Source organism: Antedon bifida, chromosome 7 (assembly GCF_963402885.1).
Source record: "Antedon bifida chromosome 7, ecAntBifi1.1, whole genome shotgun sequence".
In the NCBI taxonomy this organism is placed as follows: Eukaryota; Metazoa; Echinodermata; class Crinoidea; order Comatulida; family Antedonidae; genus Antedon; species Antedon bifida.
This window is the reverse complement of record NC_136232.1, coordinates 9,239,827-9,262,786: the sequence shown is the minus strand read 5'-3', so window position 1 is coordinate 9,262,786 and position 22,960 is coordinate 9,239,827. Positions and strand designations below refer to the sequence as shown.

The 22,960-nt window shown below is 31.0% G+C and overlaps 1 protein-coding gene across 7 annotated transcripts in view; it reads right to left on the bottom strand.

The window, feature by feature from the left end:
* The window catches only part of LOC144847956 (SH3 domain-containing kinase-binding protein 1-like), a 72,897-nt gene extending 50,230 nt beyond the window's left edge, over positions 1–22,667 (bottom strand). For 4 of the 7 annotated variants that reach the window (XR_013613813.1, XM_078704577.1, XM_078704581.1 and 1 more), the window contains exons 1-10: positions 22,583–22,667; positions 16,260–16,432; positions 11,139–11,289; positions 8,083–8,097; positions 5,056–5,304; positions 4,905–4,949; positions 2,555–2,727; positions 1,550–1,664; positions 1,083–1,267; positions 884–920 (exon numbers count right to left, since the gene is read on the bottom strand). Coding sequence is in view for 6 of the 7 variants with exons in the window: in XM_078704577.1 (XP_078560703.1) it covers positions 884–920; positions 1,083–1,267; positions 1,550–1,664; positions 2,555–2,727; positions 4,905–4,949; positions 5,056–5,304; positions 8,083–8,097; positions 11,139–11,289; positions 16,260–16,432; positions 22,583–22,586 (1,147 nt within the window). In the remaining variant the exon portion in view is untranslated. Of the gene's footprint in view, positions 1–883; positions 921–1,082; positions 1,268–1,549; positions 1,665–2,554; positions 2,728–4,904; positions 4,950–5,055; positions 5,305–8,082; positions 8,098–11,138; positions 11,290–14,801; positions 15,224–16,259; positions 16,433–22,582 lie in introns of those variants that run through there. The other 3 variants (XM_078704579.1, XM_078704578.1, XM_078704580.1) reach the window with 3 other exon arrangements.
* Positions 22,668–22,960: the final 293 nt, after the last annotated feature.

Below are 22,960 nucleotides of genomic sequence, written 5' to 3'. Positions count from 1 at the left end.
AATATGGTAGTGATATGCTTAAATATGGTAGTGATATGACATCATCATGTCCATATATGGGCACATCACATAAAGTTTGATAGTGTAGACAGAGCTTAAGAATTATTTGGTAACTAATTAAATGCTTAGTTATTTGAAGAGCCGTATATAGACAGTTCTGCCAACAATCATACAGGCGCCATTGCAAACTTGTGTAGCCAGGAAAACGAAGTTAACAAACGCTTTCTATTCACGACTCTACAATTTTTGTGGCATATTCAGTAGAATAAATCAATGATATTTAAATGTGTGAGAAGTTACTGCAGTAATTATGCATATTTGTGGCAGCCACATAATAATAGCAAATTCAGATATGATTTTAAAATGACTGGCATAGTGGTATACAACGATTTTAGTTGAGTTAATGTTAGTTTTTTTAAATATATTTAATATTTTTCTGCCAAAAATCGATTGTAAGAAATTACAAGCTTGCAAACTTAATACATGAATGAGATTTTAATAAAAAACATAATTTTATTATAATTATAAATTAGCATCATTATCACCATTATCACTGTATTGATAACAATGATAATGATGTTGCCAGAAATCTTGGTGTATATATGTTTAATATCATAAGCACAAATGGTTATTATGAAAATGAAAATCATTATCATAATCATTAATGATAATCATTATCATCATAATCATATGATAATAATAGTTATCAGGCCAAAAGGTTTGTTTGCCGTTCATCATCAATAAATGTTCAAATAATGTAGTAATATGCACTTCTTAGGTTCACACCCTAAGTGGACATTTTTTACCTGATTCTATATTCAAACTTTAAACAGCAAACAAAACTTTTATTTAGGCCTAATAACTATCATTTATTTCAACTAACCTGGTGGCCGTAACGGTGCTGACTCTTTTCTTGGTCGCTACAAAAAAATCATAAAATAAATAATAACAAACAAAACGATAATATCATTATCTTTTCCTTCCTGAATTTAAATAAATATATTGAGAAGGGAATTTGGCAAAATGTCACTTCATAAGATAGTGTCAAAGGTCAGTTTCCAGGAACACAGGAAAATACTTACTTCTGGTTCTGGTGGAAGCGATACAACAAAGTTATCTGGAAAAACGCCCTTTTTGCCGTGACATTCTCCGTACCACCAACCGTTATCTTCAGAATCTTTGTCTAAAATTGTAACAATGTCGCCCTCTTTTAACGCGAGTTCATCCTCGTTCTCTGGCTGGTAATCATAAACAACTTTTGCTTTTTCTATCGACAAATTTAAAGTAGAAATAGTACGAAAACTATTAAATGCATTTTGAAGGTTATTTTACATGGTATAAAATAAATTTAGGACAAGCTAACAAAGTTGGCCACATGGGCGATACCACTGTCTTTAAGGGGAGATCAGGAAGAAATTTGTTACTTTTCAGTTATGTTCTCCCCTTGAAGGGGAAAGGCCAACGTCGGTTCATCCAGGTAAGCTAATCACGTAATAGACTTGAAAGTCTATTAAAGGGGACACATTTAAAAATACTATTTGTCACTTACCTTTTATTGGTTCAGATTTTGCTGGAGCTGGCTTTGGTGGATCTTCTACAATCTTTTCTGGCTTCAACGGTACCGCATGATTGTCAGGAATTACAGTAGACTTTTTTAATGAATTCTACTCAATTTAAAACATTAAGTTAGAAATGTAAACTATGAAGTATTAACTAAAGGAAATGGTGGGCAGAGGGTGTTGTGTTCGGTGGTGCTGATAGGTGGTTTTTCAAATATGTTTTTTTCTTTTACTACAAATGTATTGTAAACTCAATATTAATGGTCAATTTTTTTGCAGGTAAAAAAATACTACATCTATTAAAGATGTATTGTCCCCCTGAAAAATAATTTTTAAAATTGTTGTTGTTGAATATGCCATTTTAATTTCACATATAGTTATCCACTTTGACCAAAAATTGGATCTAAACAAAATTTATTTACAATTTAAAGCAAAAATGGTTAAATCGGCTGCCAGCCAATGGATTTTTGGTTGAATGTAATCATTTATTATGTTATTTTTATAATTTTTTTCTACGGAAACCTATTCAAAGTCTGATTTAATTAATCTTCATTTTTCATGTTTTTGGGGGACAATACATCTTTAAACATTTTGAAATAATATAATTCAAACTGACTGCACTTTATGAAGACTTTCTATGAAGAATAGTATTTATTCTAAATCTACTATTTTTTTATAAAATTTTTCTAATGAAATGAAATTTTCAATTTCACTACACAAAAGCATTTGTAATCTAATCTGTGCAGAGAAACATTCTTCTTAAATCTAATCTATTTTTAGAAAATATTTTTACGAAAAATAAAATTACTATGCAAACTCCGTCTCTCTAAAACTAAAAAAAAACTAAAAATAATGGAAACCAATATTAAACAAAAACAAAAAATAAAATGAACAAGATAAAGTTTAAAAAAAAAGATATGATAGAATATAAAGCAACAGAACTAAGCAACAAAGAATAAAATAAAACAAAAAGAAAACAAAAGTAAAACACTCACTCGTTTTTTCATCAACTCAAGATTAGGTGCATCATTTTTTACCTCGGCTGTTTTACCAGGATCCCGCTTTCTCAATGGCTTCGCATCCTTAAATATATCAACGCCAAATCCGATCGCCCCGGGCAACTTAACAGGCTTTGTTGATTGGACACTGGCCGGTGTACTAGGTGGATCTGGAATAAAGAAAATAATCAAATTGTTTATCTGTGCTAACAACAAGCTTCAATTCAATTCAATTCATTTCAGATTTTACAAAACAGACAATAACACATACATCACACATGCTAGACCAGGGGGACTCTTACAGCGAACTCAATCGCTTACGAGATTTTATAGAAAGCAAACTGACACTACAAATTACTACTAGAACCATGGTTTAAATGGATAAAAAAAACACAAATTTAAAGATGTATTGTACCCCAAAAATATAAAAAATGAAGAATATTAGTAAAAATCAGACTTTGAATAGGCCATTTTGTAGTGTCAACAAAAAGGTCACTTAGAAAAAAACCAGAAAAATTGATGTTTTCACTTCACTAAAAAGACAAAATAAACGGTTAAATTCAACTAAAATCCATTGACTTCTAGTTAGTTGAACTATTGTTTGCTTTAAATTACAGTTTTTTCCGATAAAAACTTTTTTTTTCCGATGCAATTTTTAGTCAAAGTGAATAACTATTATGTGACATTAAAATGGCATATTCAACAAAAAAAATACTTTTTTTCAGGGGGAAATATATCTTGAAAATCTGCTGATTAAACATAGCCTTCAAAAGTAAGAAACACAAAGTATATTTTAGGAAGAGATTGAATCAGAAATTAATTTATTTACATGTAATCAAGCAAAGTTCAGCTTGTTATCAATTAGCCTCCAGCTAGAGTTCACATGTATTGAAATTTTAATTCAATTAATACGGGTCAAACTAAGCTTAGAAATAGAAAAGGCAATATGACACAGAAATATCAAATAAAATATCATTTCTACAACATACACATATACTTAATTATTATTTACTTAATAAATATAATTAGAAAGTTAAAATACAACATTTACTGGGGCACAGTGTGTGTAACTTAGTTGACAATAGTTCTGTTTATAACAGCTCACAACGAATAGAGCCCCATAAATTGATCGTGTAAGAAAATGAAATATAATTATACTTATAAATTTCCTTATACATTTTACAAAAAAACCACAATTTTGCTTTCAAGATGTCTTACAATGGAACCAAGAACTTATTGTTCAATCCACTTTTTTTGCGAAAAAAATTAAACAAAACATATTAAGAAGTATGGTAATATGAGGTTTAATAATGGATTCCTCTAGTCTAACTCCATTTACAAATTTAGAAATAAAACAAACAAAAACTTAACATTCTCCGAGACAATGCAAACCTGGATTGCAGAGTATAATCATGTTTTCCTTCAAAAGACAACAATCTTTTGCTTCTTAATACAAACCATGCATTCTTATCACATAATGTAAATCCAATTCCACAAAAATAATATTCCAAAAAAGCACATTATACCATTATTTTCGTAAAACTCATAATCTTGAGAATCTTCAAAATCTTCTCCCATTTCATCGTAGTAATAGATTGAGTCCTTTATGCCCGGCCTAGACGGCAGGTTTAAACAAGAACCCGGTGAGTACGCTGCTGCAAACCTCCTCATAGCTCCGATACTGTATGTTAACTCCATATCGTCCAATCAACTACACTCACTATACTTCACACTTGCCAGATTAACTCCCAATTACAAATACTCCAAGAATATATTTTATTTAATCGCTAAATTACATAAAAAAGATTTGTTTGTTCGGTACAAAATCGGTTATCGAAGGCAGCAAGCTGCGGATTAAACGCTTGCACAATGTTCGAACGATAACTCGTGGTGTTGATTAAACGCGAAACAGAAACAACAGTACCGCAATACGAAAGTAAGCACAGGGTTTTGTTAAAGCAGGAAACGCAACACTGTTTTGTTTGACGTTCGTTTCAGAAAACCCCGAGCTGACTTTGGCCTGATCTGTTAGCATTTCCTTTTAAGAAATCCTTCTTCGTTACAAACACAAGTATTTCAAACCTAATTAGGTAAACGATAGCTCCTGGTAAAGCCAGATAGTCGTGCAATCTAACAGTAAGCTTTGAGTTCCTTGAGTCATGAAAGCCGGACCAATCGATTTTTTTTACAAATGCAGCAAATTTTTTTTAACAGTAAATTAATATTTGACTAGATTTTATAGAATACAAAAATCTTCACATCTTGATTTTCTTACAAGTTATACTAGATATTTTAATGTTTGAGAGATGACAGATGAGACAGGTTAGAGTACAACAAATATACTTACTTGATGCGGTGGAACTCCCGCCAGTGGGATCAATTTTGTTAATACCTGTGGACACAAAGAGAAGCAAATAAATTAAATGAGGAATAAAATGATGTGTTGATAATGAGGTCATCAAATGATTTAAATCAATTTCATAAATATTTGTTCTTACCTTTATTTTCTGCGTTTGAATCGTTTTTATTGGACCCTAAATCCAAAGGCTCCTCCTCCTCTTTGATGATTGACACAAAATTTGACGGAAACATGCCCCGCCTACCATTCAGATAACCCTCACACCACCCTTCTTCAACAACCACTACGTCCGTAATTACATCATTCGGTAATAGCTTCAATTCGTCTTCGTTCATGGGGACGTAGCTGTATGTCACACGCGCCCGATTTTCTCTAGATGGTTTGTTTTCTGGAAAAGTAAACAGAAGTTAATTTATAATCACTTTCCAATAATCATGATAAAATCATTATCATTATCTCCCAATTAAATTTGATTTGAGCTGATTGTGTTTGTTATACTCAAAGTTTATACTGTATAGTATACACACTGAAAAGGGGGTGGAGCCTGTAGCCATGGGGAGGTCAAAGGTTAGAAAAAATCCCACTTTAGCCTGAAGTGCCCTTTTCACACTAGAGACTGATAGGAAATTACTGTAAAGCCTAGCTCATGAAGACTTTTCCCTTGAAAAAAGAAACCCATGTGAAAATCCTGGCTATGGACTGGGGGTCAATAAGGAAACTTACTGTACATGGGAAAAAGAAAACAAAAGCAATAGGGAAATCACATATCTATAAATATATCAATTGTGCTCAAATTAAGAATGTTTCATATTGCAGGGGTAAATAAATGAGGTCACCATCTTTGAGGGGCACTGAAAACGAAACTGCAAATTGATAAATACAAAAACAAACATTACATTAGAATTACTCCATTTCAAAGATATATTCAAACGCTATCATATCGCAACCAAAAATGAAATCCCAAGGAATATGGTTGGACCAACGAACAATTATGTTTGTCCTTTAATGCTTTATTTACCCCAAATTTACCCCAAACAGTAACATATCGCAAGCCTTATATCTTACTTATTTTAATGTTATCATGAAATGCAATTCAGCTTGGGATGCATGCGTCCCTAAATGCTGCTATATTTTATGAATTTTTTTTGTAAATTTGTTGTTTTCATTTTTGAATAAAGATATACCAGTCAATAAAAATAAAATATATCCTCGAAATTCAAAATAAGAAAAAAAATTAATTAATTAATTAATAAATAAATAATAAATGGGGCTTTTAGCGTATTACGCAAAGCCTTAATGCTCTTAACAAAATAAATAAAAGGCGGAAAACTAAGAAAAAAAGAGTTTAAAAAATGAGTTTTCAGGGCAGCCTTAAAATAAGCAATTGAAGTAGCCTATGATACAGATGTGTAAAAAAAGCAAGTTTACAAAAATATTTTAAAATTCTAACTAGAGTATAAAATCAGGAAAATTGATCAATAGTGCTAAAATTAAGATAAAAAGGCGGAAAACTAAGAAAAAACGAGTTTAAATAATGAGTTTTCAGGGCAGCCTTAAAATAAGCAATTGAAGTAGCCTATGATACAGATGTGTAAAAAAAGCAAGTTTACAAAAATATTTTAAAATTCTAACTAGAGTATAAAATCAGGAAAATTGATCAATAGTGCTAAAATTAAGATAAAAAGGCGGAAAACTAAGAAAAAACGAGTTTAAATAATGAGTTTTCAGGGCAGCCTTAAAATAAGCAATTGAAGTAGCCTATGATACAGATGTGTAAAAAAAGCAAGTTTACAAAAATATTTTAAAATTCTAACTAGAGTATAAAATCAGGAAAATTGATCAATTGTGCTAAAATTAAGAATGTTTCATATTGCAGGGGTAAATAAATGAGGTCACCATCTTTGAGGGGCACTGAAAACGAAACTGCAAATTGATAAATACAAAAAGAAACATTACATTAGAATTACTCCATTTCAAAGATATATTCAAACGCTATCATATCGCAACCAAAAATGAAATCCCAAGGAATATTGTGGTACAGTAGTACGGTACTTGTCCTATCAGCATAGGGTCACAAGATCATATCCTTTATAAAATCATAATATATTTTTTCTTATTTATTTATGAGCTGAAACATATTAAAGTTGAACATTATTTGTATAAAAAGCGTTGCTCTGTATCTTGGCCTTCAATTTACTTTTGCAATTTAAATTCATTTCCCGTGATTTTGTTGCCGTTCATTGTCCTCTGATAACAGCCTGAAAACATGAACATTAAATGGCGATGTTTTGTAAACAAGAGAAAATGAAATTTTAGGACGACAATTGTATTTTTTCTCTATTAGAGCCACTATTCTGTATTGCTTTAGAATTAAAAAAAAAAATTATGCCATTTTTACAATGATTGTAAAATTTATTGCAAAATTAATTTGTCATTATTAGTTGAAAATGAAAAAAATATTAACAACATTGATGTGTCTAAAATAATATCAGAAAAGTGTATTAATAAGGCAATATTTTTTTAAACAAGAGAAAATGATTTTTTAGGATGAAAATTGTATTTGTCCTCTATTAGAGCCACTATTCTGTATTGTTTTGGAATTAAAATAAACTAATTTATGCCATTTTTACAATGATTGCCAAATTAACTTGTTCATAATAGTTAAAAATGAAAAAATATTAACTTTGATGTATGTCTAAAATAATATCAGAAAACTGTATTAATAAGGCAATATTTTGTAAACAAGAGGACGCAAATTGTATTTTTTCTCTATTAGAGCCACTATTCTGAATTGTTTTGGAACTAAAATAAACTAATTTATGCCATTTTTACAATGATTGCAAAACTAATTGTTCTTATTAGTTGAAAATGAAAAAAAATATTAACATTGATGTATGTCTAAAATAATATTAGAAATAATAACAATAATAATAATAAAGGTGAAATATTAGGTGAAATATTAAATTAAATTTTAAAACGGAAATCATGCACTGTAACTCTTTATCTTATTGGACAAATTCAGTTGAAAATACCCAGATACTGTGTGAATGTTAATATGGTGCGCCTCTTATCATTCTACACTGTACAACAAGCAACTTTTTAAAATGTAAACGGACATGCGGGACCAATGAAACACTGAAAAATGTGACAATATTATTGTACTCACTTAACCGACCTCTACCTTCGAAAAAAGAAAAGGATTCAATTAATAAAACAATATTTGTAAATTAAGTCAAAAAAGAGATTTTAAATTCCCACAGTAACCATATAATACAGTAAATTTACTACAATAATACTATTAAAAATGAAGTACAGTACTGTATGTATGGAGAAAGGTACAATTGCCTTGACATTTCTATGGAGCAGAACATTTGTCACTTCGCCAAAACACACCTACTTTTAAATTCTAGTCTGCGAATTCTTATAAATTCTTTCATTCTAAGAATAGTAGATGTGATTCATATTTATGTCCAGGGTACACTGTACTTGGTATTTCATCTTATAATTTAATCTTAATTTTCTATTTTTATCATTTTTGAAGGGCAAGCATTAAGTAGAGGTTTATACACTCCTCTCTCCGATATTGACCGTACAGGTACTGGTAAGGAGATAACAATCCAACTCTCTAGTAGTACAATGGACGTGGAGTTGTTTTGTCATGAGAGAAAATCCTGGCATCTGACAGGAGTTGAACCCAGGAGCCTGGGATTGGAAGCCAAGCATTTAAACCACCAAGCTAGCTCCACTCTCTGATACTGACTATATGGGTACAAGTTTTATGGGAGATAACACTCCCCTCTCTGATACTGGCTGTATAGGTACAAGTTTTATAAGGAAGGTAACACTCCCCTCTCTGATACTGACTGTATAGGTACAAGTTTTATAAGGGAGGTACATTCCCCTCTCTGATACTGACTGTATAGGTACAAGTTTTAGAAGGGGGTACAGTAACACTCCCCTCTCTGATACTGACTGTATAGGTACAAGTTTTATAAAGGGGGTACAGTAACACTCCCCTTCCTGATACTGACTGTATAGGTACAAGTTTTATAAAGGGGGATAACATCCCCCTCTCTGATACCTGACTGTATGGGTACAAGTTTTAAAAGGGAGGTAACACTCCCCTCTCTTATACTAGGTGATTAGGTACAAGTTTTATGAGAGGTAACACTCCCCTTTCTGAAACCGACTATATAATTAATATGTTCTTGTTAAATACTGTAAGGGAGGTAACAATCCCTCTCTGATATGTACTATAGCTGAATCTATAATTGATAACAATTATCAGTATATTGACCTTGTAAATAAATTCAGACTTCCGAACTGTGAGGGATCAACAAGGCTATTAAACACAATTTCTATCAATTTAATAATAATTTAATATGACTAGAATTAAAGCGCTGGGTTGTTGAGAAGCAGGATCTACTACTAGGCCAGCATACAACAATGTATAAACAATCAAAATCAACGTATTATGCTAATTGTCTCCTATGAAACAATAATTCCTATGAAGCACATTACACACACACTACTGTACATCCCATCACAAACCATGATTTACTGTTGTCCAAAAAGTGCATTCCTACAGTATGTCCACATAAAGAGAATGTAACATTAACCTTTGACAAAAACCCTATGTAGCGTTTGAATGCAATCCTACAGTCAAGCCGAATATATCATTCCCAGTCCTAGTGTCACTGGTAATACGATTTCACTGCCAACTATACCACTCCCAGTCCTAGTGTCACTGGTAATACGTTTGACTGCCAACTATACCACTCCCAGTCCTAGTGTCACTGGTAATACGATTTCACTGCCAACTATACCACTCCCAGTCCTAGTGTCACTGGTAATACGATTTCACTGCCAACTATACCACTCCCAGTCCTAGTGTCACTGGTAATACGATTTCACTGCCAACTATACCACTCCCAGTCCTAGTGTCACTGGTAATACGATTTCACTGCCAACTATACCACTCCCAGTCCTAGTGTCACTGGTAATACGTTTGACTGCCAAATATACCAATCCCAGTCCTAGTGTCACTAGTAATACGATTTCACTGCCAACTATACCACTCCCAGTCCTAGTGTCACTGGTAATACGTTTGACTGTCAAATATACCAATCCCAGTCCTAGTGTCACTGGTAATACGATTTCACTGCCAACTATACCACTCCCAGTCCTAGTATTTTAATACTATTTGACTGCCAAATATACAACCCCTACGTCACTGAATTACGATTACATGTTACAGTATATTAATCGTAAATAAACAATATCAATGATTTGCTTATATTATCCATTGTTCCAAATGTATGTACAGTATGCATTAGTCTAACTAGTTTAATTATACATGCAGAGAATATATTATAAAAAACATACTATTATTTTATGTTTATATATGTAAATATAATTTAATAATATAAATATCACAATTACTCTCACAGGGGTATTTTAACTGTATTTAGTTTTATGTACATTTTTACTGTAATGTTATTTCTGTTTATGTTTATTTTTTCTCCATCTTAGGGACAATTCTGAATAAACTGAATTGAATAATAATGTATGAATCTTATAAATAGGAAAATTTTTGCAATTTACAAAATTATAATACATTACATTTTATGCATACCAAGTACAATTATTGATTTATGAATTTGCCAAGAATGTCAGTAAGTTTTACTACAGTCTCTGAATATTGATCATCATAGTAACAATATTTCTTAAGTGGTTATGTAAGTTGTAGAATATTATGCCATAAATTTTGTGAGTTTTGTGATTGCAATGTTGAGGCCTTTACCAACAAAATCTATTTAAAAAATGCAAATATATGACGGAAATCACAGCTGATCAATTCCGTTTTGCAATCCAGTGTTTCAATATTCAACTATGTGTGCTTACATTTTTGGATACTCAACCATAAAGCTCTGTCTACACTATCAAACTTTATGTGACAACAAAATGTGATGTGCCCATATATGGACATGATGATGTCATATCACTGCCATATTTGGGCACATCACACTTTTTTTTCAAACTAGTTTGATAGTGTAGACAGAGCTTTAAAGACTATTACTGTTGTCATTAACACATACTAGTACCGACTGTTTTTTTGTTTCATAAAATCTTGACAAAGAAAAAACCTTTTGTGGCAGAATCAACTTTATACAGAGCGGAATCTGTCAAATTGTGATGGTGCATGTTTTGCCAAAATCCTACCTCTTAAATTGACACCAGCTGTGTTACTACTGGTGGCAGCAGCAGCATCTTTGGCATGGTGCACCTCTCCATTGACTGGTGGTCCTGGTGCCTTAGACTTTGTAGATAACCCCTCTGCTGTTCTCGGTTCATCTTTTTTCTTTTCTAATACCTGCAAGAAAAAAACAAAAACCAACTGAAATGTAAAAACTACATTATTAAAATTTATGATTTATTTGTTGGGCACAACAGGATTTGAACCTGGATATAACAAGCCTGGCATCATTACCAATCGATGGATAAGCTTGTAAAATATAATGTCAATAGTGTGTAGTAAAAAGACAGGAACCCACTACCTGCACAAAACAAGCCTGGTACCATAACCAAGATCACAAAGTTTGAAAATGCAATTTCTCTGTTATTAAGTGAACCTATTGATCAGAAAGATGGAGTAGATAACTTAATCTGGTTAACTTAATATGGTTACACCTGGTTTAAAAAAAAAAAACATTGAACCACAGACCTATACAATTTTACAGCTACAGGAGTGAACTCATCTAAATTAACAAATTACAGTACTATCCTTCCTAATTTACATAATTACCTTATCAAACTTCTCCAATAACCTTACCATAACTTTCTTAAAACACCAGCTATCATTACAATAAGAATCTCTGTACATAAAGTCCATTGTGATAGTAGTATCCATAACAGTAAGGCTAGCTAATAATAAATTGTTCTCTTTTTGAGATGTCTATGAGAATAGGAACTCGCAATTAATCATTGTAATCAGCTAATTTCTGGAAGTACGCCACACCCTTATTGTATTTAAATAAATTGGTAATATCTTGTTTGGTCATGTTTCCTATTTTCTCACCTAAAGCAATTTAAAGTGATGTGCCCAAATATGGTAGTGATGTGCCCAAATATGGTAGTGATGACATAATCATGTCCATATATGGGCACATCACATTTTTTTGTCACATAAAGTTTGATAGTGTAAACAGAGCTTAATAATGTTTTTAGTGAAATGAACTCTAGTATCGAATGTAGTTAGAAAAGTGTATTTATGTGGGTGGCTGTCAAAAATAAAACGTTAATTTCAAATCAGGTACCCAAATGTTTTGTGGGTGCGTGCTACTGTATGTTGAAATTAGCTTTGGGCAGAAAACTTTAAGCATGGGTGCGCTTGTCCATCTTCGTCCAGTACAATAATATCCATTTGTACGGTCTTAAGCATATACTTACATTTTAAAGGCTATATACTTTAAAGTATACAAACATACTCAAAAGTTATAATACAAACAGTATATAAAGGTTATAAAATTAACAATGAACAATTAACAATACACGGTTTTTAAAACACACATACAGAATCTGTTGAGGTCTGAAAAAAGACATTTTCATGTAAATTTAGGCTTTTTTTAATTTTTTTGCTGTAGGTCCACAGAATGAATCCTTAATTGGAGACCAATAATACATTATTATAAACTAGATGTTTATCTGTAATGTGATATAACAATACAATACTTTATCACAATCACTTCCTCAGAATAGGATATTTAATAGACTGAAGGAGAACTTATTAAATGGTAATGGCTAGATTACAACAACGCCCTCTATCGTAATCTGTCATTGATGATGTTATAAACAGGAACTATTCACTGTCATTCAAACTAAACGGTGTTACTCAATTGTGTTTTTATGACCTACATTTTATGAAACAACTGAAATTAATTGCAAAAACAAATTGGATAAAAAATAAAAAGTGCGAGGTCATAATTCACTACAAATTCAGTTACAGATGTTTTCCATGCAGATACAGTATATAGAATGCCTCCTTGTGGGACACCCATATTCAGATGACATCTCCATTAAGCTCTGTCTACACTATCAAACTTTATGTGATAACAAAATGTGATGTGCCCATAATATGAACATGATGATGTCATATTACTACCACATTTAAGCATATCACTACCATATTTGGGTATATTACTACTATATTTGGGCATGTCACACTTTTTTTGTCAAAGTATTTTGATAGCGTAGACTGCTTAAAGGGACATTTGGCTGTGAAATGAATGAGGGGTCATTTTCAGCACTCACATTTAGCACTTAGCATTCAACACCTATTCAGGGGACACCTCTATTAACGGGATACTTGTTTGATCCCGAAGGTGTCCTCTTAATACTAAAGCGTGAGGATGTAAGCACAGAAGTTTTAAGTTAAGTTTAGTTGAAGTTGTTTTAAAATTATGTTTAAATGTGTCATAGGGCCCCTCGGAAGAGCATTTTTTATTTTATTACTGAGAGGGCTACCCTACTAAAAGAAAACGAAATAAATAAATAAATTATACTGTATTTTAATTTTATCACAGTTTAATACAAGCAAAATGATAAATATGCGATTAAACAAATGTGCTATCAATTCCCAAGATACAAATTAATTTAATCGTTTAATTAATGATTTCAACTCGCATTATAATAATATTCCCTATGGAATGTGCATAATCCACTTTTCAGATAGTAGTTAAATAATCTATTTGTGTATCATACTTAATTACCACACAATGGTCCTATTGCAGTTTAACACGGTATATTCAGTAGGTGCTAGAAATACAGAGCGGATTTAATTTAAAACCTTCTAAGTGAAAATAGCGAACAATCGTAAGTACAAACACTTTAAAATATATCTTTTTTACATCTTCGCATTTAAAAAATAATTATAGTTTATACATTTATAACAACAAACGTTTTAATACATACTAAAATGTATAAATATGTAGAAATGCACACATGTAACAATCTATATAAGACCATACAGTGTATTTCTACATGTGATATGCCCATATATGGACATGATGATGTCATATCACTACCATATTTGATCACATCACACTTTTTTTGTCAAACTAGTTTGATAGCGTAGAGCAGAGCTTACTAACTGTTATTAAATGTGCAGCACATTTGGCTGTGAATATAGGTTGCTGAAGCTTTAATTCAATTACATATTGGGAATAGAGATTGTAAAGTCTATACTCTACAACATTTGCTGGTAGACCAAGTCAATGAGTTTTAGGAAATACCAAAGCAGAATATTAAGAAATGTCTAAAGCAATTATCGTGAGAACTTTGGTTTGGCTGTGGATTAAAATCTATTTATTTGGCTCTACGTCATGAAATCTATGGTTTATAGAATTAACGGTATATAATCTATTTGTAAAAATAATTAGGGCATAAAGTAAAATGTGCTTTCAGAACATTACAAAATAAATTTTCAAAATTTAAGATCTGAATTTAATTTACAATACAGTACTCCTTTCAGGACAAACAAAGGGTCCTCAGAATAATGAGTGTCCCAAAGTGTCTATTGTATAAATGTTCAAAATACAAAATTTGACAAAATAATATTATCATTCAAATGAGTCTATAGTAGCAGGAAAAAAGTTAATTAAACGAACTTATCTAATAAAATTGAATTGTACTGTACTAACTAACTAATTACAATCAAAAACTTTATTTTTATATAAACTTAACAACTTCAATTTATGTTATATATTATTAATATTTGAGATAAAATTAAGTTTTACTAAATAAAAAAAAAAAACATAAAATAATAATAATAATACATTTTTTTATTACAATTTACATTGTAACATTTAATAAACAAACTCTACTTACTTCGACCTCCGCACTTTCATTCTCATCTTCCGTTTTACGCTTTGACCTTTTCAATAAATTAATTCCCTTCCTAAAAGAACCTATTTTGGAGACCTTCTTGGTGTCCTTATCTTCTGCATGTACCATAGTGAAATATCCAAGTACTTAATATCCTATCCCGGTAAACCCAGCTGACGCGGTTATCACCGAGTGAAACTAACTGGTTCGAACTACGTAAATTCAACACCAGAAGCCGTTTTTTCCCTAATCTTTCAGATAGCTTCCTCGGCTTGTACATTAACGATATTTTGCGTACATAGCGCTTGACAAGTCACGAAGGAAGCGAATTCAATTCAAAGGAAATGTCATGACCATATTTGTCAGAACTTGGCTCAGTACTATAAACTCAAATTACATGCAATGATGCCTTTACTCACTAACTCACAGGGATTCTCAATTATTTTAAGACCTTCTTGCAATAAGTTAAAGAACTTGCTGACAAGGTATTACCAAATTAACTAGAAGAATTTTTTTTTAAGTAATAACTGGAATAATTTGTTTGTTGAAGCCTTAAAATAAATAAACATTTAATCAACTAATTAACTATGCTGTTACAAATAATTTATTTAATAAACAATGTTCTATGAATTCATAATTACAATAATGTATTAATGTACTTTGTTTATTAATGAATAATAATCAATAATAAGTTTTATTTTCAAATAAAATCAAAAGTACAGATAACATTTTCTAAAATAATACATAATAAATGAGAAAAGGGGTACCCCACTGGAAGCTTAAGCTTAAGCTTATTTAAGTAAGGTAAGAAACATGTAAAAAAAACAATACGATAATGAGCAAAAAAGGCATTGACAGTTTTAAAAAAAGAAAATATCGTTGTGAGCTTCCCATGTGATGAAGTTCTGCTTTATAAGGATATGAGCAGTTTGCAATTACATAATAAGTTACTAATTGGTAATTACAAACAATAATTAGGAAGTTGGAAGTGTCACACAAACACCTCATTGAAGAATTTAATATTATATTCATTGTTTTCTTTGTTGACACAAAGTTTTAGAATATTTCATGAGTGAAAATTCATTCATTATCAAAATCAATATGTAGTGGTATTTAGATCATGTCAAAGTTTACAATACTGATATTATTTTATAGTCCACAGTAATACTAAAAAATGTAAATACATTTGAAAATAGATATACTGTACTATACAAATTTGGAAGATTAGAAAAATATACACAAATATACTTTAAATGTGTTTACAAATCAAAAGCATTTATCATAAAATTATTAAACTATTAAAAATACAAATTAAAAAAAATCAAGGTTTTTTTTAAATCACTAATTAACAGTTCTACAGGTATAGACATGATACAGTAATATCATAAAAATTAGGTAAAGATAAGGAAATCTGTGAGAATGTGAAAAATAAACCAAAAAAAAAAAATTACAAAACTTTACCTTTACAAAATTGTCAGGAAACATGCCACGTTTGCCGTTTATTTCGCCTTCCCACCATCCACCGTCCATCATGACTACGTTTTGTATTATCTCGCCCACTTTGAGTTCTAGTTCATCGCTGTTTACCGCGTCATACGTGAACTCCACCTCCGCTTCAATCCCTGTGTGATTCTCTGCAAAAGAAAAGAATTTATTTCCAGAAATAAAAATTAAATTTATCATTTTTATCACAAACCCAGGGCTAGTTACAATAGGGTTTACTGGCCCAATGGCCTTTTCCTTTCTTATAATATTCTAAACAACTCTGTAAAACCTTATCCTAATTTGTTATATGAGACTGCAGGCCTTGTCTTTTTAAAACTGTAGGTGTGCTACAAATTGCACTCCTCAATACATTTAGGGGTGCTGTAGGTGTGCTGTTTGTACTTTGGTGTGTAGAAATTTACCAAATTTAGGCGTGTTGTAAATCGCTCTCCTCAAGGGCAGTTTAGGAGTGTGTTAGGCGAGTGATCGCACTCACTCGCCTTAAAAGACAAGGCCTGAGACTGGTAGTATTAACAATAGTCCCACTTTGGTATTACAAAGCGAATGTTAAAATCCCATTTTCATTATTCCACTGGTCACAAATAAGATGGCAGAAATATTACTAAAATATGTCTGGACTTAAAATATATAAATATTCAGGCAATAAACAAACCTACCTTGAAATTGAAACAAAACTTTGCGTACAAAGGGTGGCAAGATGAAATTGGTGGAATATGCAAATGATATCGCACTTTACTCATAAATGGACTGGTGGTAGATTACAATTTACATAGCAAACCCTGACTAATTATCAATATCCTTCTAATTAATTGTTACTTGACAATCATTGTATTGTATTAAAATCAACAGTTAGTTATTGTGTAACAAATAGAGGGGGCTGTTTATATTCATATTTATAGTACTATTACAGGCCTACAGTACTTTATTATTGACTAAAGACTCGTAGGTATTATACTGGGAGTTTTGAAGTTCCTTTTTGTACCACAAATAACGTAATAATAAGTTTATTTATTTACAAATATGGTAATAAAAACACTAGAAATAAAGCTACAGAACTATTATTTTATATTTTCTCCTTGCGTCATGTTTGTTTAATTTGTTGATTTGTATTATATTTTGTAAAATGTATCTTTTGCCTGAATAAATAATAATAATAATAATAATAACTATAAATACCTAATTACAATAACTGTGTATTTTCAGCATAAACTAAACAATCTTATTTTTGGAAATTCTTTCAAAACTTCTAAACCGCAATTGATACATTACAAAGGATTATTAATTGTTTATTTCTTGAGTATGAAAACAACAATTCTTCAGTATAAAACCAAAACCTGTAAAGAGCTTAATCTTTATTATTTCCTTGTATAAAAACAATTATTAGATTCAAGGAGGAAGAAAAAGTATATCCTATAGTTTTCCGAACTTCTAATTTTTCTTTCTTTTTTTTTTAAATGGGAGAAACAAACTGCAACAGAAGATAAACTATAGATGAATAACAGAGTTAAGGCCCATTTACACTAGGACGATAACGATCGGCGATAAATAGATAAGCATGCATTTTTTTTCCATAAAACAAAAGAATTTAGGAAGGTTTTTGTTCTAGAATTATAGAATACTCATTTATGCTGTCTTTGATAAAAATAATATTTTAAAAAATCCAATCAAATGACGTCATGATCAATAAAACAAAACAAAATCGTTTTATTGTCACGATATTATTGCTCTTACTAATCATGACGGTATTTGATTGGACGTGTGAAAATATCATTTTCACCAAAGGAACAATAGATGATTCCTAAATAGTTCTAGAATAAAAACTTTTTATATTTCTTTTATTTTATGTATAAACAATGCATATTTGTTTATTTATCGTCGATCTTTATCGTCCTAGTGTAAATGGGCCTTTATAAAGGCAATGGATCCATGTTGAGATTTGTTTTAACCTAAAAAAACTCTCACAACAGAAAGCAAATGACATTGTTTCAAAATTTAGTTGGGGGCGGTATTCTGTATTTATCGAACCATATTCCTTTCTCAGTACAGTAGGTATGGTAATACTATGTACTAGTGCAGCTATTGGTAAAGTTTTAAAAAGTATTGAAAAGTAATTTTCATGATACTACACGGATACAGACTAAACATCCAACTGTGTTTAAACCAATTTCAAGTAGCTAGATTTTTTTTTTTAATGATCATTTAAAAATTAATATTAATGTAATTAATAATAATTGTAGTCTGGGTTTAATCAAGTTCATTGCAATATTTTTGATGTCAAATTTGAAATTAATATTCAGAAAGGAATTCCCTGTTTACACTTTGAAGACTGAAGTACACTCCCCCATTACAGATTTTCTAAATCCTGGAAAAACTCTCCCAAAAGCACACTTCTTTAAGTCCAGAATGTTCTTTTCAAGCATTATAAAACACACTGAAAATACCTGAATTTCTGGTAAACAATGCCAGTGCAAGTGTCTTGGATATTGAGAGAGATAGTGCAATAGTGCCATGTTGAATAATTATTGAAACAATAACAAATAAACATACTGTACTGTATAATAGAATACAAAATATAGGTTGTATACAATATAATAAAGTACATCGAATAATTATTGAAATTCTTTTTAAATAAGTTCAATGATTTAATAGAGGATACAGATAATAGGTATACTAATAACCTACATTATTCAACTGACGCATAAAGGAAATGAATAAAAAAAAGCAAAATAATAATAGTTAACTGTATTTAATAAGTTCATTATTGCATAGTATTTACTGTACTTTTGGTGATTGTATGTATTGAACATGAATGCATTGAATATTCATTATTTGATGGTGAAGAAATGAAGCGTATAATCACATGGCATGCTTTGATACAAAACAGGAAAACCCTTTTATAAAGAAGGAAAGTGAGTAATGAATGAAAATATCCAACCATTAATTACTGTACAACGAATCACCTTACATTACAAGCATTTTCTTCTAAATATTTGTTATTATTATTATTATTTTGTTTCCATATACAGTTTAGTCAGGGGGAAAGTGGCAAAAGGTTTCCTACTTTCCAGGATTTTTATCAGATAATCTATAAAAATTACCAGTGCTGATTTTGCCATTTTCCCCCCTGAAGAAAAGCACATAATTACAAGCTTAAGTCAAACCATGGACCTAAAGTGTATTGGTCTATAGTTAAACTTTGTGGTTAGATACATATACATATACAGATTTTCAACTTTTAAAAATTCAATCCAAAATATTATTATATCTTTACCTTGAATTCCGTCCATTTGTTTTATATATACTGTATGTTTTGTAGATAGTTACCTTATTGTAAATGTGTGTACTAATGTAAATTACTGTGTTAGTTGTCTTTGAATTATTTTTGTTATAATTGTTAATGTTAAAACAAAGCAGATATATATTTGATATTGTTTGATTGACGAAATGGCATCGAGTTAAAACATTTAGTAAAATAACATTCACAAGTTTTTGAGTAAAACATGGAAATAAACTGTAAATAAATCTATAATTTTTCTCCTCAAATATTTACTTTAAAAATAACATCAAAACAGAAATTTACGATTTGCAAATATTAACTGTTAAAATCATTTCTGTCTTTCTCACATAAAAAACTTACTAACTTCCTCTTATCAGAAAACTATATAAACACTTGAAGTGAGCGAACTCGTAAAGTAATTTTATACTTCCTTAATAAACTATCATTAAGCAAAAATATATAATTTTTCCTGATGACAAGACATATTTCAAAAGACAATAAATGTAATTTTGAAGCAAATTGGTTCTGGTTTACAGGGGCTAAATGGCAATTTAGTAATTTGAATGGGCTAGTGATAATTGGACTAGTGACAATGGTATGGGCTAGTGGCAATGGTATGGGCCAGTGGCAATTGTATAGGCTAGTGGCAATTGTATAGGTTAGTGGCAATGGTATGTGCTAAGTGGCAATTACTAATTAGTATTGGCTAGTGATAATTGGACTAGTGACAATGATATGGGCTAGAGCAATGGTATGGGCTAGAGCAATGGTATGGGCTAGTGGCAATGGTATGAGCTAGTTACAATGGTATGGGCTAGTGACAATGGTATGGGCTAATGGCAATAGTAATTTGTATTGGCTAGTGATAATTTCATGGACTAGTGACAACTAGTGGCAATGGTATGAACTAGTGGAAATGGTATGGGTAATACTAAATAGTGGTATAGGATATAGGCTAGTGGCAATGGTATGAACTAGTAGAAATGGTATGGTTAATAGTTGTATAGGGTATGGGCTAGCGGCAATGGTATGAACTAGTAGAAATGGTATGGGTAATAGTGGTATAGGGTATAGGCTAGTGGCAAACCATATGGGCTAATAAAAATGATATGGATAATAGTGGTATTGAGTATGGGCTAGTGGCAATGGTATAACTAGTAGAAATGCTATGGGTAATAGTGGTATAGTGGCTAGTGTCAAATCATATGGGCTAATGAAAATGATATGGGTTTAGTGACGAGGTATTCACTAGTTACATAATATATTTCCTACTTACAGTACATATGACAAAAAAATGAAATGTTTGACAATATTTGGAATACTTGTAATTAGGCCTACAAACAAATTGCACTTGACAAAATGTTCAAAAGCTCTATTACCAATTAAAGGCAAACAAAGACTTGTTTTGTTAAAACTCTTATTAATTGCTTACTTCCAGATTAACCCACATTTAGAGTGATTTCCACTTATAGTAAAGTGATGATGTCATTTTTTTTGCATGATTCACATACTAAATATGGGAGGAAACTGCCATTATTTTGGTATTTTTTTTACAATTTAAAGTCAATAAAGGTTAAACCTGTCTATAATTTCATATGATTTTGGTTTAATGGATTTAAATAGATATTAGAAATTATGATTATAAACAGTTTATTAGAATAGCATTTTGAGAAAGAAATCTGTGAATAATTTACAAGATAAAAACATTTAAAATCAAAATAATTACAATTACATCATAGAAGGAAACATACATTTAATAACATTATATCTGATTTTCTCTTAAAATACCGGATATTGACTTGGGTAATTCCGCCACCTAGAACTAGAAGTAATTGGAATTTCCAGAAACAGAGGCTAAAATTTAATTGTTTGGTTTACAGTATACCATGACGTAATAACACATTGTGGAAAAGGTTTCCAAATAGGATTATATCCCATAGTGGGCTTATAATTGAGCACAGTAATCAAATACATAGCTTTCTTTAAAATCAATCTTTTTGCAGCCACACGTTTGTAATGATTGGCAACAGCTGTTAACTTTGAAGTGTACTTAACTTATTCATGTTCAGGGCTAAGGTGTTCATTGAATAAAATATCATAGAGGTTTCAATAGTGTTTGTTCACTTATTTTATTTGATGATGTGATTTGGTGTTAACAATCTCAAAAAACCTGAATTAATGGAGTAAATGATAAGATAGTTCTTGTTATGTAAGGTACTGTACTGCTGAGGTAGAAATATATAGCGACCAAGGTAATAATGTACAGTGCTTAGAGGTTTCACAACATTAGGTGCTTTGTAAATCAAGGATATTATCATTTTTATTAAAACTATTTTTTATCAAAGTGAATTAACGCAAATTGGTACATCTACTCGATAATATGGGAACTCGTATGGAGCATACCATAGGCCACAGAGACATTGGAATTACCAATACTTGTTGCCATATAGTACTGTAGTATAATTACTACTACTATAGGCCTAAAGGTTAATATTATTAGTAGCATAGTTGTAGCACGATAGGCTGAATAAATAGTAAATAAAAAATTGTTTTTACTACCAGAGAGGAGGGCAGAACAGAGGCCTACTAGTATTAGCTGCTTACGACACATCTTATTCATGATGATATGATTTCTTGATAATAAATTAACATTTCATAACTTTTGGTAAATAAATAACATAATTATATTTAGTGGTTTCCAGTAGGCTTTACTTCTATTTATTATTATTGTTTACCACCAATAATAACAATCGCAAGCTCAATTGGTTCGTCACACACCGTCCAAGGCCCTCATGCCGACCGCTAAATTTGACAGCAGCAGCCCACGACTGACATTCAACTCTGGCCTAACCTCGTCCTTAGCTCTTTTAAGTCTAGCTTAGCCTAGGCCTAGCTTGAAAAATCGTGACTCAAAGATACTTGTATAATTGACAACACCTAAATGACGTTTAAAATTAAACATATAGTATCTATTAAAAGAGTTTGTAAGACTGTAACTTACCCATAATAAGTTGAATACAGAAATTGAAGAACCAAATGTAAGACTACCACACCACCCACCTTGCTAAAAATCCACTTCCGTCCACAACAACTGAGTATGGTAGTGTTAGTGGTAGAAATAAGTTTTAAATAGAGGGCGCTATTACAAAAATGGTATAATAACTTGATAAATTTAACACGAGAATTGTGTAAATATGTATTACAAAAAATCAACCGTCCGAATACATCCAAGCTGTTTCCAAAAACAAACACCTCTAAACAACGTTAGACTTGGGTTTCGATTAATCATAGAACGTGACTCATTTTACAGAAAAGACGATTAGAGGCATGAACTCAGTAACAAAAAAAGCATGAGGCCTACCTACTTTAAGTTTCGCGC